The 15,782-nt window shown below is 43.6% G+C and overlaps 1 protein-coding gene across 1 annotated transcript; it reads right to left on the minus strand.

Moving 5' to 3' along the window:
• Window positions 1-1,974: 1,974 nt before the first annotated feature.
• taldo1 (transaldolase 1) lies at window positions 1,975-12,776 on the minus strand. Its single transcript, XM_061247128.1, has 8 exons — window positions 12,563-12,776; window positions 7,005-7,128; window positions 6,599-6,706; window positions 6,212-6,343; window positions 5,950-6,125; window positions 4,401-4,598; window positions 3,388-3,533; window positions 1,975-2,357 (listed from the first exon to the last, which is right to left on the minus strand). The coding sequence occupies exons 1-8, from the start codon at window positions 12,663-12,665 to the stop codon at window positions 2,325-2,327; spliced, it is 1,020 nt and encodes a 339-aa protein (XP_061103112.1). The 5' UTR covers window positions 12,666-12,776; the 3' UTR covers window positions 1,975-2,324.
• Window positions 12,777-15,782: the final 3,006 nt, after the last annotated feature.

Genomic DNA, 15,782 nt, shown 5'->3' on the forward strand with positions numbered 1-15,782 from the left:
ACACACCCATACACGCACACCTATACCCATACCCGCACACCCATACACGCATACACCCACTCCCATACACATACAAACACCCATAATAGCACACACATACCCATACCCTACACATACACACACGTACACCAATAATAGCACACATATACAACACACACACACACTCACACACACACACACACACACACACCCATACACGCACACCTATACCCATACCCACACACACGCACACCCATACACACATACACCCACTCCCATACACATACAAACACCCATAATAGCACACACATACATACACCCAAACACATGCACATCCATACACACAAACACCCATAATAACACACACACACCCATACCCTACACATACACACACGTACACCAATAATAGCACACATATACAACACACACACACACACACACACTCACACACCCACCCACCCACACACACACACATACTCACACACACACACACACACTCACAGTTGTGGAGTTTGTCCCCTTGCTTACGCCAAGATTTCGACTGCATCTTGTCATGGCCGATCTACACCATCTTGTGTGTTTATTCAGGCTTTTACAGTATTTATGGTTTTTAAAATATTTTTATCTAAAAGTATTTAAGGTTTACATCATGGTTGCCATCATTGCTTTCAGTGTTGCCCTTGTTCTTCAATTTCAAGTGGGTGCACTTATGCGCTTGCATTATAAGTCTGCGAAATGAATCTAGCATAATGAGCTGCATTCTAATGAAGCGGCGTGATCATTAAAACGCACTCGGGGAAAAAGCTTGCGCGTGTGATAGAACAATAGTGCACAATAAAGTCGCCTGCTATCGACAGCACGGGCGTGTGTGGTAGTGCGAACTCGAAACTTAAACCAGCGAACCAGTGAATTTCACCATCCATTCACCAGAGACTGCTATAAATTCATATTTGACTCCAGCTCCCACTGAATACCATGCATACCGTTACAAGGCCGAAGGTGATCACAACCAGGTTGGAACAAAAAGGGCGGGGGGCATGACAGTTTGGGGAGTTTGCAGCTTTCACGGTATGGTCTGTTGTTATAGTAGTATTATAGTGTCAGTGTTACCACACAAGTGTGGTGACAACAGCGCAATTGCAATGCCAATGGATTACTAAACTTCCATTAAAAGCCAGACCCACTTCTGGTTTTCTACCCCAATGCAGATACTGTTGTTCAAACCGATACCAATAGGGTGGTAAAGCGGAAGTTTCGGGAACAGTACTTCCGGTATACTACTTTATTAAGCAAACTACGTAGCGTTGAAGTCTGGGTTGAAAGTGTGTTTGTATGTATGCGTTTCATGGTTTAAATACATGGCTATATGCGGATTTCAATTCATAAGAATTGAAGAAGTCCTGTTTTGCGTTTAGATAAGAGATGGGCTGAGTCTCCCGTAATGCTTTCCTTTTCATAATGACGTTTCCACAATTAGGACCATCCTAATGCCACTGTCAGTGGCGTCTGTATTGTCGTCCCTTTTATCGTCCCGGCTCGTGCGATTTAAAAATCCAGGGATAGATAACGTCATCTTTGTTGCTGCGTTTGGTACACAAATCTGAGCGTGCGTAATGAAAAGCCGCATTTGCTTATAAGGAGGCTTGTAAGTTTGTGGTTGCAGGACGATTTAATGCTTTGTTTGCTTAAATGAAGTTGTCACTGATTCAGTCTGTTGACATACAATTCAGTGGGACATCCGCTTTACCTCCCCATACTGTTTATATATTATTTCTATATAAATATAAAATGTAATAAACAAAATCAAGTGATTCATTTGGGAGCCCAGTATACTTGTGTATAAATAATGTACATAACAGTGTACAATAATGTATTATCAATGAAATAAACAGGTGGACAAAGTATGTCCACTGCCACGGAGCTTGATTACTCTAAATATTGTCTGGGAATAGTTCTAAACAAGCCCAAGCATGAATAACAAATAAAAAAAATAAATACCCAAAGAGACAATTTCTTTATTGATTTTGAGGTGGAATACAATTTTCATTAAGGTTGGAAAATTTGGTCAGTAGGTGGAATGTCACACGGGATTGGGATAGACCCTGTTAGGGAAAACGGAAAAGGGGGGAAACAAAAAGTGCTTAGTCCTTTAGGAACTACACAGTGCACTCTACCGCCCGCTGAACACGGCAGTAGCTATAGAATGGATCCTACAGACGGTCCAGCGCTGGTGGACGGAGGTCAGCCACGGAGACCCTGGGCAGTCGAGACGAACGGCGGTTCCCCGGTTCCCCGGTTCCCGACCCTACGGGCGGCTCGGAGCCGCGCTCGTCTCCCGTCCTGCTTCACTGTCCGTTCTTCACGTTCTGCATCTTCTCCTGGAGAAAACGAAAACAAAACTCATGTCATCGGTGTACTTGGGCGATACAAATCAAAGCCCAGAACGAAGGAAATATTTTATTACCCCTCAACATAACGAGTACCAAAAGCACACCGTAATCAATTTCTCAAGTAGACGCCAACCTTTCGGGTCAATGATTAAACTGTATCCGATATACAGCAAGTAATGCAGTATTTAATCATTTTTATTTATTTTAAAATCACGTTAAAGTAACAGCAATATATATTGGGTGTACTGCTTCACAACTGAATATGCTACTCTAAAACAACATTTCACTTTTCGGTCCAAATTGATTCATTTAAAGATGAATGCAAATCATTACTTCTTATCCTTTGTGAAATGTTATCTCACGGATGACGTCGAGGTGAACATTTATAAAACACTTCAAATTCTATAAGAGACAAGCAGTCATGGATGTACTTGAAATAATGATTTCAACTGCATAAAAATAGAATGTTCCCAAGAATATTGCCATGCATGATCAAAGGAATTCTGATTATATACTGCCCTCTACTGGACCACAGCAGAATTATATTTATTTTTTCCCCCCTTTTTTAAATAAACAAAGAAAAGAAAAAGGAAAAAGAACCTGGACTGAACAGGTGCTAGGCAAGAAATTCCAGTTACCCAAATGTCAGTGCCAGCCCAGAGCAGCAACAAAGGCTTTGTGGCAGACGGGTTCTAACATTTCAAAAAGCATTTCCAGTTTCAGAGTAGACTATACTGCAGCAAGAAAAACACTGCCAAGAAACACGAGCAAGTTTTCATAGAAATTGGGTCCGAGTCTGAATTTGGAAATTTAAGGAAATGAATGCAAAAGCCAAGGTACATAACCCAGTCAAACTGGATTGGCCAATGCAGTCACAGTCTAAAAGGAAGACGTCTTACCGTACTTTCCCCCCCTTTCCTCACCCCTGCCCACTGAGTGGCAGACTCTCAGCCCCAGACAGGAAGAGCCCAGTTCCCCCGGGGGCCAGGGCGTCGCCCCACTGCCGGGCCCCGCTCACCTTGATCATGCCCTCCAGCTTGACCGCGTCGGCGGCGAACTTGCGGATGCCGTCGGACAGCTTCTCCACGGCCATGCGGTCCTCGTTGTGCTGCCAGCGGAAGGCCCGCTCGTCCAGGTGCACCTTCTGCAGCTCACAGGCCTTCGCTTGAGGGGAGGAGGGAGGGGTGGAGACAGGCCGTCAGACGCCATCACCCCCAAAACGCCATCACCCCAAATGCCATCACCCCAAACGCCATCCCTTACAGTGGTGGAGACAGGCCATCAAACGCCATCACCCCAAACTCTATCACCTCCATGCCTTAGTGTGTCAAAAGGTAGCAAAATCAGTTGCAAAAATGAAGAGGCAGGAAAATACAAATACAATACAATTAAAAAAATATATATATAAACAAACAGCTGAGTGTAGGGGTAGAGAAGTCACAAAACTGAAATAACTGGAGGTTTGTCATATTGATATACGGTGCAGTCTATCCGCATTTAAACACAAACCCATTGGTCGTCGTTTTGGCTCCGCTCCAGCACATTGGATTAGAAATAAGTGCAGTTACAGTTCACAGCCTTTGAGGCTAATGTTCACAACTCGAAGTTCAGCTCAAACAAAACGTTTTGTGCTTTGAAGCCGCAGGACAAAGGACGCAGTTGGTCCCTTTTACCAGGGAGAACCGCAGCTAATATTTACAAAACTACAAGAAAGTTTCGCTGAATTTTATCTAGATGGACAGATACTACTACGGGTTCAGGCCCACAGCAAAAAAGCCAAAGAGCTTCTGGCACGTCTAGGAGCATGGGCCAGGTCGTCAGGTTGGCCGTACACCCGTAGGATCAGGGTCAGGTTGGCTGTACACCCGTAGGATCAGGGTCAGGTTGGCCGTACACCCGTAGGATCAGGGTCAGGTTGGCCGTACACCCGTAGGATCAGGGTCAGGTGGTCAGGTTGGCCGTACACCCGTAGGATCAGGGTCAGGTGGTCAGGTTGGCCGTACACCCGTAGGATCAGGGCCAGGAGCTCACCTCCGGCCGTGGTCAGCATGGGGGTGACCGCACTGTGGTCCTGGCTGAGCTCGGCCAGCAGGCCGGGGGAGATGGTCAGCAGGTCGCAGCCCGCCAGCGCCTTCACCTCCCCCGTGTTGCGGAAGGACGCCCCCATCACCACCGTGCTGTAGTCAAACTTCTTGTAGTAGTTGAAGATCTTGGTCACGCTAATCACCCCTAAGGACAAGGAGATGAGCAGCATAAGAGGGTACATTAAAGTAAATTATCATTAGTATTGGCATTATTTTTTCCCCCCCAAGCTTTGTGTACATTTCATGTGTACAGAGCTCACTTCAATATTAAGGAAGAGCATAAATTTTTTTTTTTTTTTTAATTTTTTTAATTTTTTTTTTTTAAATAAGAGCCTCTTCAGCCAACACTACATGAGATCAGTACGAGATCAGACCTTTAGGTGAGTGCCTTGGAATGCATTCCAATGCATCCTGCATCTAGCAATGCAGCATGACATCAGAAACACAATAGATCCATTCTGTATCAGACACTTCCTCAAACATATTAGGCTTGTTAGCATGTGCCTGCCCTTTTACTACAAACTACATTTACTGGGCTCAGTTTCAATCATCTGATTACATCTGTCTGGCTTCTGGTACCCTTTAATGTAATCTCATCGGCTAATAGGGAGCAGGAGTCCTTATCAATGCCAGTTAAAGGCAGAGTGGCACAACTGCCTTTTGGCCCATTTGGTACAAAACCAGGCACACTCAAAATCTGACACCCTGCCTAGAACTTTAAGGTTCACTGGCCCCTAATGTCTTAGGCACCCTACATGGTGCATCTAGAAGACCGAGAGCAGTTCTGAGCACTCCCCTCCCCGTGTGAAAACGAATATGAACACTCCATCGGAGAGATAGGAGGCTGCCAATGATCCTCGCTTCCCCCACACCTAGCAGAGCAGGTTTCATTGCATCCATTTCCTCATTCCAGTCTGACCGTAAACCAGGAAGCCCTTACATATTCCCACAAAACCACTGCCTTTCTGCTTTCTCACACCAACACGCCCTTTTCACTTAGATAAGGGGAGCAGTCCACAGCAGCCCAGCAATCCTTCCTGAATCCTCTACATGTACATTTTACCCTGCAATGCTTGGAATGAAACCAATACATTGTTCCCTTTTCTGAATGCATATTACTCCATACACCGTTAACTTGTGGTTAACCAAGGGTTCCCACGGATTTTCCTTAACAATAGTTCTTGAACTCAAGATCAGAACGGTGCAAGGTGTTCCTACAGAAGTGTATATCATTCTATAGCATTGTGCTGTATAAAAACAGGTTTTAGATATAATCCATTGTCAGATTAATCAAATGGGCCCTAGTTCTCATCTTTGTTGTACTGTTGGCACTTGAAATTGTACTTCCCTCTAGGGTCTTTCAGCGCACTTGTTCCTGGTTATAGGTATGCACTTTGCACTTTGTTGCACGTCGCTCTGGATAAGAGCGTCTGCGACACGCAACGACACACAACGACACGGCCGGGCGGGTGAGGGGGTTCGGGAGCGGCGCGTACCCGGGTCCTCGTGCGGCTCGAAGCTCTTGCGGTCGCCGTTCTCCTTGTGCCAGTCCAGGATGCGGCCCACGAAGGGCGAGATGAGAGTGATGCCGGCCTCAGCGCAGGCCACGGCCTGGGCGAAGGAGAACAGCAGCGTCATGTTGCAGTGGACGCCGTGCTGCTCCTCCAGCACCCTGCGGGGGAGAGAGAGGCGTCCGGGGTGAGGCTGGATACCGCGCGGGGGGGGGGTGGGGAGGGGGGGTCAGGGCAGGGGACTCACCGACCGGCCTGGATGCCCTCCCAGGTGGAGGAGAGCTTGATCAGGATTCGATCCTTGCTTATGCCGGCCTCCTTGTACAGGGAGATCAGCTGGAGGGCGCGGGACACCATCTTGTCCTTATCGAACGACAGCCTGGAGTTAAGAGAGAAAGAGGAAAAACAGAAAAAGAAAGGAGGTGGGACAGAGATTACAACAAGGAAGGGGGACATTTAAATTTGGCTCCCACAAACCTCAACTCAACCGTTCATCAGGTACAGATGCACGGCGATGTTCAGGAAGGATGAACTGAAGCCCGAGACGCAGACCAGAGGCCGCGGGCGCCATCATCCCTGCACATCTCCAGGGTCCAGCACGGGGCCTGTCCGCGTAGGAGCGCAGAGACTGTACCTGGCGTCCACTTCAGTGGAGACCCTCCCGGGGATCTTCTTCAGGATCTCCAGCCCGAAGCTCACAAACAGCTTGTCCATGGTGTTCGTCACCTGCTCCTCTTCACTCCTAGAAGAGCAAGACCAACCGCAGCAGAGCAGAGGTTACACTGAGGCAGACGGGAGTAACAATTCCAGACTGACCTCAAGTCATTTAGCTTGGGGCAGCTTGCAGCTTAGTGGTTAAGGTACATGACTGGGACCCACAAGGTTGGTGGTTCAAGTCACTTTGGATAAAAGTATCAGCTAAATAACATGTAATGTAATGTAAAGGTAAACAGAGTCATCACACCAGGTAGAATTTCAATGAAGACAAAATGGTGGCCGAGCAGAGGGAACCACAGAGACCCTTTGCGCTGGGTTCTTACCCGCCTTTGGAGATGCCGTATTTAATGGCCTGGTCCAGCAAATGCTGGTAGGCTGACATCTTGGTTGCCGCGAGGATCAGGGAGGGGTTAGTGGTGGCATCCTGAGGCTTGTACTCCTCAATGGCTGAGAGAGAGAGAAAGAGAGAAAGAAACATGTCAAACGCTATAATGAATGCCTCAACGCACTGGGCCAAACACAACAGCATCCTGGCTAGGACTTGTCCCTCTCTACAGACAGCCGTGAAGAATCATTGTAAAAGGAAGGGAACATTCATGTGATTAACATGCATATGCACACAGCGCACAAACACGCATGGCCTGCGCTTCAGGGCCGTCACTGACACGTCACAGGGAGCCTCTCAGCCAATCAGGATCTGTTCCGGTCCGGTCACGGGACATGGCAGGGCAGCAGTGAATGTCATTAGCCCGTTCTACGCAGCCCTGAATTCATAAACAGCGTGGTGCTCAAACAGTGTGTCTGCAGTGGACATGTGGACAAATATTACACATTATGATTGGGCTTAATGGACTAGTACGGTTTGGAACATATACACTTCAATACATGAAAAGCAGATTAATTAAGTGCTCACTGAGTGTGTGTATATACACTTATTTTAAAGAAAATGTAAAACATTGGCTACTGGCATTAGGCATTTCTTGCTGAACAAAATTCGCAGCATTAACACCAAGTAAACCGGGTTGGTTTTAAATTCAAGTTCAGTCCTGAATTTTTAATTTAACCACACGTGCGTTAAAGCAAGACGGGTACTGAGAGATTGTTTTCCCCACAGCCATGACACAGTAAGCACTGACACTTGTGATCCCCTGATCGTGATTAGGTAGAGCAGCAACAATAAGCAGGTGACACAGGCTAGTGTCGTTACACAGCGACACGGGAGGGAGCAGTGGCACACTGCCAGGGCTGCATTCTTTGGGGAGAACCCTGCTAAGTACATCATTCATTTACACATCCCAACCTTTATTATGCTGACAATCTGCATGCTGAGTAAACAATCAAGCGTCTGCTTTAGAGTAATACCAGCTTCTCAATAATGTTTTGAACTAAATAACATAAGCACTATCATGGCAACCTTTTCAGATTGCCAACCAATTCACATGAAACAAAAACATTGGGCACACAGGGCTAGAGATTTGCAGTATACAACCAGATCCTTGGCTAGCGGTACTAGCCTCAACATGTACAAAATGCATGCCGAGAATATCGCGTAGGGATGGCAGCCAATCTGTCACCTGGTGTCAAATTACAGAGGAGAAGGAGGTGGGAGGGAGGGGAAGCACTGGGATCAGTGGGTTCAGCCTGAAACAGAACATCTTCTAACATAGCACGGGATATCATCATCATCATCGTTCAGCCAGCGGTACAATACCCGTGGCCCTTTGTTCATTTCATACGGGCGTACCCTTTGTCCCACCCCCGCCCAAAATCCCGCCATCCTCAGTTACGGTTGCCAGGTAACCCCTCAGTGATTTTCCATGGGAAATGAATCCTCTCCAACCACAGCTGCACCACCCGTAGCCACCCGGCCGCAGTACATTCCCTACTCCGAGGCACGGTCCCACAAACCAGGGATCACTTCCCACACAATCTAAACCTGACTGGAGGGGTCTAATTTGGGGTAGGGAAGAGCAGTTCTGCCAGGGCAGAGCAGTTCACCTGCGGCAGGTGAGACGAGGGCAACTGCTGCCCCCTTCTGCCTAACTGCACCCAAAGGTGGATATGAACCACAATGCTTTGCGAACAGATTTTAATTTTATTTTAATTTTATTTAACCAGGAATGTCCCATTGCGATTAAAAAGACATCTGGAAAAAGAGCTGAGACAATGGCACAGTTCAGGAGCAGTTCAAATTAAAGAACAACTCTTCTGGGTTTTTTGCCACACTGATGACAAAATTAATTTCTCTTGAGCATTAGCTTAATAAAGTAGCCTACAACTAAAATATTATAAACCTAACATGTTCACAATTCAATCATCCAAAACCCTGTTTGTCCAGTAAGTGGCACTGTGATAGCTAGCTAAAACAGTCTCTCCACAAACTGAAACCTGATTTTAGCCCGAACACCGCAGGGTTAGGTGAGCTGAATCTCGACAGGGCATTGCAGGATAAAGATTAAGATCGGAGGTCACGTTTTTAAAAACCGGTTATAGGGTTTAGGTAGCGTGTAACCTACGTAATGATGCTGAACGATTGCAAGAGACAACGTCTACTGTCTGAATTCAGTGTTTATTTAGCACACAACATGAACATTCACTAGTTAGGGATTAGTAATTTGTGAATAGTGAGCCATTTCAGACACAGCCTGTGTGCCTGTGTAGACAATGTCAACTGGCCACAAATGAATAAAAGGTGGTAGCCTCTGCAGTGTTGCAGACTGAAGATTCCCCTTTTGAAGGCGCCTTTTTAAAGACCTGTGTTTTTGAGATCAATGTATTTTACAGTTTTAGTTGAGTGTTTTGTGGCATGTTTTGTTTTCTAGATTAGCGTTTATTTTGTAGTTGGCAGATGGCCAGGCATGTTCTTTGTGCAACTTTTGAGAGTTCAGGTCAGAGTAGGGAAGTTTACTTATAAGTAGACACTTTGTTTTGTGCCTGGACCATCTGGCCAACTTTTTATTTGTATAGTGCTTTTCACAGTAGACTGTCACAAAGACACTTTACAGAGTAAACAGAAGGAAAGAAAAATGGGAATTATCAGCCCTAAGCCCCTAAATAGGATATGAGGTAAACCACAGCCTAGTAGGAGAAAAATCCCTGAGATATTAAAGCTTTAACTTAACAGCATCTTCTAATCAATTCTAAATTCAACAGGCAGCCAGTGAAAGATTTTGAGCACCAGACTGATATGCTCACATTTCTTAGTTCTAGCAAGAACCCTAGTGGTTGTAGACTTCAAGAGCTGAATTAGTGCAGCCAGACGGCAAAACATCACAATCCAACCGTGAGGTAACAAATGCATGCACCAGCTGTTCAGTGTCCTGGAGGGACAATTTAATCATGATAATTAAGTTCCCGTTTTTTTTTATTTATTTTTTTTTTAATATTTTGTAATGAGATTTGTGCATTTAAGATTTTGGTTTGGTGGCATGTTATTTGGGTTACGGTCCATTGTGGTTTGCAATGATGTGGGAAAGGTTGATACTTGCCTGAATGCAACACAATGTACCTCAACAGGTAAAAAAAAAAAAAAAGAATTCTATCAACTTGCGTTTAATGCAAAACATTTCGTTTTAGGGAAATGAGCAGGCAGAGAGAAAAGTGACAGGCCAACAAGTTCCCTGTCCGCGGTCCTCGTATGCCCGGCGCTTGCAGCCATCCGCACACATTACTCAAGCCTCAAGTCTTACACACACAACGGTTGACCAATACCAGCTCAGGCGTACATGAGGAAATGGCCCGAGATGCCCAGGCCACAGACTGCGGAGGAGAGCAGTGCAGAGGAAACGTCTGTTAGCAGCAGCACCACCGATGCTCATCCCACTGTCAGCTGATCAGCCCCCCCCACTGTCACCCCCCCCCCCCCCCCCCTTTACCCAGAGTGCATTGTGCCAGTGGCTACTTGCAAATCTGGCCATGCTTCCCCCACCCTTGGTCCCTCCTCTCCTTTATGCCCAATGTTCATATTCATTTGAAAACTATATTTTCTCTTCTTTTTTTTTTTAAGTTAACACAAAGGAATGGTTTAAAAAGAGGCGTTCAAACTAGTGACAATTCCTGCAAGCTTAACAGCTAATAGAGATTATCTTGAGGGGAGGTCCTGGTTGTGGGCTAGCAAGAGGTTTTCTAGTTTAAGTTATCCGGCTTCTGCATGCCGCCAGTCCTTGAGGATCTATACAAAACATTAAAGTTAGTCAGTGACCAAGCCCACAGAATGTCAGCCTTGCTGGAGATAACGTCAAGGGCAAAAGGAGTCTACCTCTCCTCTTCAGCTCTTGTTGCAACGCATTGATGAATGACTGGAAGATAGGATTTCAGGTTCTTCGTTCACGCAAGTGACAATGGAGACAGGAACTTCGCAATACAAGAGGCACTGATACCAACTCGAGTATAGTGTATGTGTATATATATATATATATATATATATATATATATATATATATATATAGCAAAGGAGAATAGTAAATACGGCGAGTGTGTTTGCAAGAGAACCACTTTGAACCTGCGCGAATTTCCACAAGGCTAACCTTATCTTCCAACATACGTGAAGATACAATTTAGCACTGTGGAATTCTCGCTTACTGTTAGTACAACAAACGTAGTCTGTTCAAAAGCCGTTCAGTCACATGACAAAACTCGCCAGCTTTACATGTCAAATTACATTTACTGGCTACTGTACTTACGGAAGCCAGAAAATGTAACGTTAATGTGAAACCTTCTGTGAGTCTTATGAGTATGGACCACACGAGTTAATAATTCTCATTTACACCACTGATCGAACCAATTAGACAAGGCAGGAAGCAAACTAATCGTACATTTAAGAACACAACTAATGTGACGGCTAAATTATTTTGTGACATATCTAGTATATTCACGTTGGGGCAACAAACTTGAAGGAGATCCAGATATTAATGAAGGTAACGTTAACCGTATTAGTATTCTGTCTCGTCATCCTGACTTGCTAACAGAGCAGCGCAGGGGAAACTGCTGGTCACGCCCACAGCTCGCATACAGTTCTGTGGTCACGCCATACTACAGACAAGATTACACCATCTTCAAATTTCCTGGTTTGGATCTAATCACTCCGCTGCGAATACGCAGCTGCAACTAACTTTAATAATCATTTTCCGTCACTGAATGCTCTAACGTTCAGTTTTACGTCATACTCAACATAGAAAGAATACCAATAACAGCAGTAACCTACTGCAAAAATGGCAAGCTAATGTACTGTAACATTCTGATGACGTACGTGATATTTTAAGCTGCAGATCTGAACAGATTTGTGTTGACCATTTAAATTGTGCAGTCACACTGGACCGATTCTCAGTCATCGAAAGCAACCAAGCTAACTTTAGTAAAAGTTATAGCCTTAATCCTGTGTGGTCAAAACGCACGCTGATGTTTAACAAGCGAACAAACTAACGTTACGTTTGGTACTAGAAGCCGTTCCAAGATAGCTAACGTTAGCAAGACACCGTTAGGTAGGTAGCCAATTATGCTAGACTAATTCAACTCGATCGAAATCCTGCAAGGTGGCAAACTAGCTGTAGTCTAGCCTGCAGGTACAACCACGAAGCTGTAAACTGAAAAGATACGACATCAAGAACCTCCCGTTAACAATCCGATTACAGAGGTCAGAGAACTCAGTAAACACTATGACAGCAAAGTTAACTAGCTAGTAAGAATTAGTGCTAACGTTACATTGGGTAGGATAGCTAAGTTAGCTATGGGTGCACAGCTACATTATATGCATGGAAGATAACTACATAAAATAAGTTACACCGGTTGTATTTTTCTGATAAGCTTATCTTCTACAACCAATAAGTAGCCTGAGCGATATAGCTGTAGCTACCTAGCATCGATTTTAGTTTTCGTTCTTTACCGTTAAAATCGCCAGTGTCTGCCACAACCACCGTGTGCTTTTTCAGCTGATCCAACGCCGACTCCATCTTTCGCCGCTTATCCGGAGAGACGGACACTGACATGATGAGAGAGGAACAGGGGCCCCTTTTATACCAGAGCGCGTGGATCGAGTAACAATTTGGAAGCCACGAGAAAACGTGAACGCGGTGGGAAAGGACAGTTGCGCGCCTGTACGCAGAAGGAGTGAACTGCAAGCGGTTGCCTTCTACCAATGAGAGAGGGTTCTTTGTTTTCACACCGCCAATTTTTCACCAGTCATGTCGGCTTGTAGTAGTACATCTGACGAATAGTGTGATGATTTTTAATAGCATTTAAAAGAAAACGCTATGCATTGACTTAAAATTCTGATTATTTGAAGGAATTTTGGAAATGAGACAGATCTATGCCAGTGGTTTGCGGTTCCAACTTCCAAATTTCCTCTATTGTATGTTGTAAAAGCGAAATATTTCCTCACTTCTGAATAGTTTCAAAAAGTTTTTAGACAAAATGTAATAACTTAAGAGGACCTGTGTAAACACAAAACTGTTGTTTCTCACTGAAAATATTTGTTTTTGTTTTTGAGTGGATGCAGATGCTCATGGCTGTTTCCGCGTTTAGCAGGTCCAGAATATTGTAAAAGAAAAAAAAAGTACAATAATTACAATAATAAAATCTTGTATACTAATATTGATAGTTTTTGTCAAATATCCAACCCCCAACAACAAGTAAAAAAAATCCCACAATTTCACATGCTATTTATTATTCAAAAACAGGCCTGCTCCTTATTTATAAGCGCACAGAATAATAATAAACCATTTTGACAATGTATTTAGATGCTGACCAGTATAAAATGGGGTCACATCTTTGGAAATGCCATCTAGTGTGGAGCCAAATGCGTTTTGACTGTCCTTCTCAGACGAGTGATTTCATTCGAGGCCTTCAAATGCAGTCTTCCATTTAGACTTGCTCTATAAAATGCTGCGCAGTTGTCTCTCTAATACCACACATGTACCTGGCTGTATGATGAGCAGAAGTTATGCTGTAGGTGATTGCTCATGAAGAGGGGCGTTGTCTATACCCTGCGACTGCATTACTGGGACTGGTCGTAGTTGCACTGATCATCTTCCAGAGAGCCAATATAAAATGTAGATAATAGCATTCCTATGTACAAGTACTTTTGTACACATACAGTAAGTCACGGTGAAATTGCCAAGAATTCCTCCAGAGAAATTCAAAGTAAACAATGGCCATTCTATCTATGTTTCTCAGAGTCAGCACATTTCTGGAATTATAAACTATAATGGATTTGGTTCGCTGGACACTCGTCGTGAAAAGGACACCGACATTACCCTGATTTGTGTAGCCTGTGGATTCACAAAATGCAGAGAAGGTGAACTGTTGTCACTAAAGCAATGGCATCATAAAATAGTTTAAACACATAGAACCATGAGTTTTAATGCTTTCAAACTAAAATTACAATGTGAAAAAGGAATGAATGCAAAAAATCCCACTCTGGCCCGAATATGTTTAATTTAATTTAAATGAATTTAATGAAAAAAGTTACACCCATATCACCAGTAAACAAGTATTTACCTCCTGCTTAAACTTAATAACTGGTTGTACCACCTTTAGCAGCAATAACAGCTTCCCATAATTTGAGATCATTTTTTTACATCGCTACGGAGGAATTTTAACCCACTCTCACTCCCTTTCCAGACTGATATATTTCAATAACATTTTTTTTCATCTCTACTGGAATTTTCTTTGATTGTGGTATAGCATGCTTTAAGAAATTTTGTGGAGACTATTTTGCTCAGATGGTAATGGTATGAGTGACATTTAGATTCAAGGCTTTCGGTGTCCAATCAACTGAATCTAATTGTCAATTAAATTTGGTCCATTGGTTGATTGAGTAACAAAGGGGGCAATTACTTTTTCACATGGGTGATAAGTGTGTTTGATAGCTTTTTTCATTAAATTAATGAAATAATAATTAAGGGCAAATATTTTTTCAGAACACTGTATTTGACAGCCAACTTGTCTGCTGCATAACCTGACAGAAATGTGTTGTCGCCAAGTCCCAACTACGTTGCTAATGAATTGTTTTCAGATCCGAGCCAACACAACATACTTCCTGAAATTTGAGGGAGATTCCAATTAGATTTCCAAAATTATGAAGAGAACATTTGGGTCAGTGTGCTTGGTTTCTTGAGCACAAACTCATATAATCTTCTGACAAATCCTGATTTGGTGAAATTCTATAAATTCTATACTACAAACTATAAATTCTATTTCCTGATTGTCTAAGGGTAGAGCTTCCAGGAAGGAATATAAACATAACACATACAGTAAATGTTCATTATTACTAATGGTTTCATAATATAATTTCATAATATAAGTAAACAATCGCATCATGAGGCTCACTCGTTCTTTGATCTGTGAGTTGCACCTTCATGCATATGTCACAAAAGCGAGTCACGAAGATTAGATGCCTGGGCCCTTGAGCCTCTCTTGCTCCAGGAGAGGATTGTCTCCTGCTTAGTCTGATCAACTGTATGTCGCTGGATAAGGGCATCTGACAAATGCCATTAATGTAGTGCCACCCTCCAATTCCCATAGAGACCCATTGAAATGCAAAGAGTTTTAGCATTCTAGGACAACCTGAAAATAAGACATCCAGACTCTGCTGATGTCAAAAGGTAATGGACATCAGGAAGTCATGGCATGCAAAGGATATGCAACCAAGTATAGAACAAATGTCAATTTAATCTATAATTATGTTCATTTCTCTAATTATTTTTGAGCGCCTAAAATTGGGGGGACTATGTATAAAAAGGTCTGTAATTCCTACACCGTATACCTGATCTAGCTCATATTCATTCATTAATTTACTTACTTTATCAATGTCCATATATCTATGGACCTGACTGTAGCTAAGAATTATACCAAATTAATTAAAAATGAATACAATGCTGAAATACTGAAATAGACTGTGAATATGAACACTCATCAGAATTGTATCTCTTAAAAGGTTTTAAAAAAATACAAAAAATCATAGTTAAAGATGGAAGTGTTTCAATGAGATGTTGCGCATGCCCCTGAGATCGCTCGTGATCCTGTTCAGCAGGTATTTTCTCGGAAGGAAGAGACGGAAGACTGGTTTTACAGAATGCAGATAGACACAAACAGCAGCGCCTGAA

Source organism: Conger conger, chromosome 6 (assembly GCF_963514075.1).
Source record: "Conger conger chromosome 6, fConCon1.1, whole genome shotgun sequence".
NCBI lineage: Eukaryota > Metazoa > Chordata > Actinopteri > Anguilliformes > Congridae > Conger > Conger conger.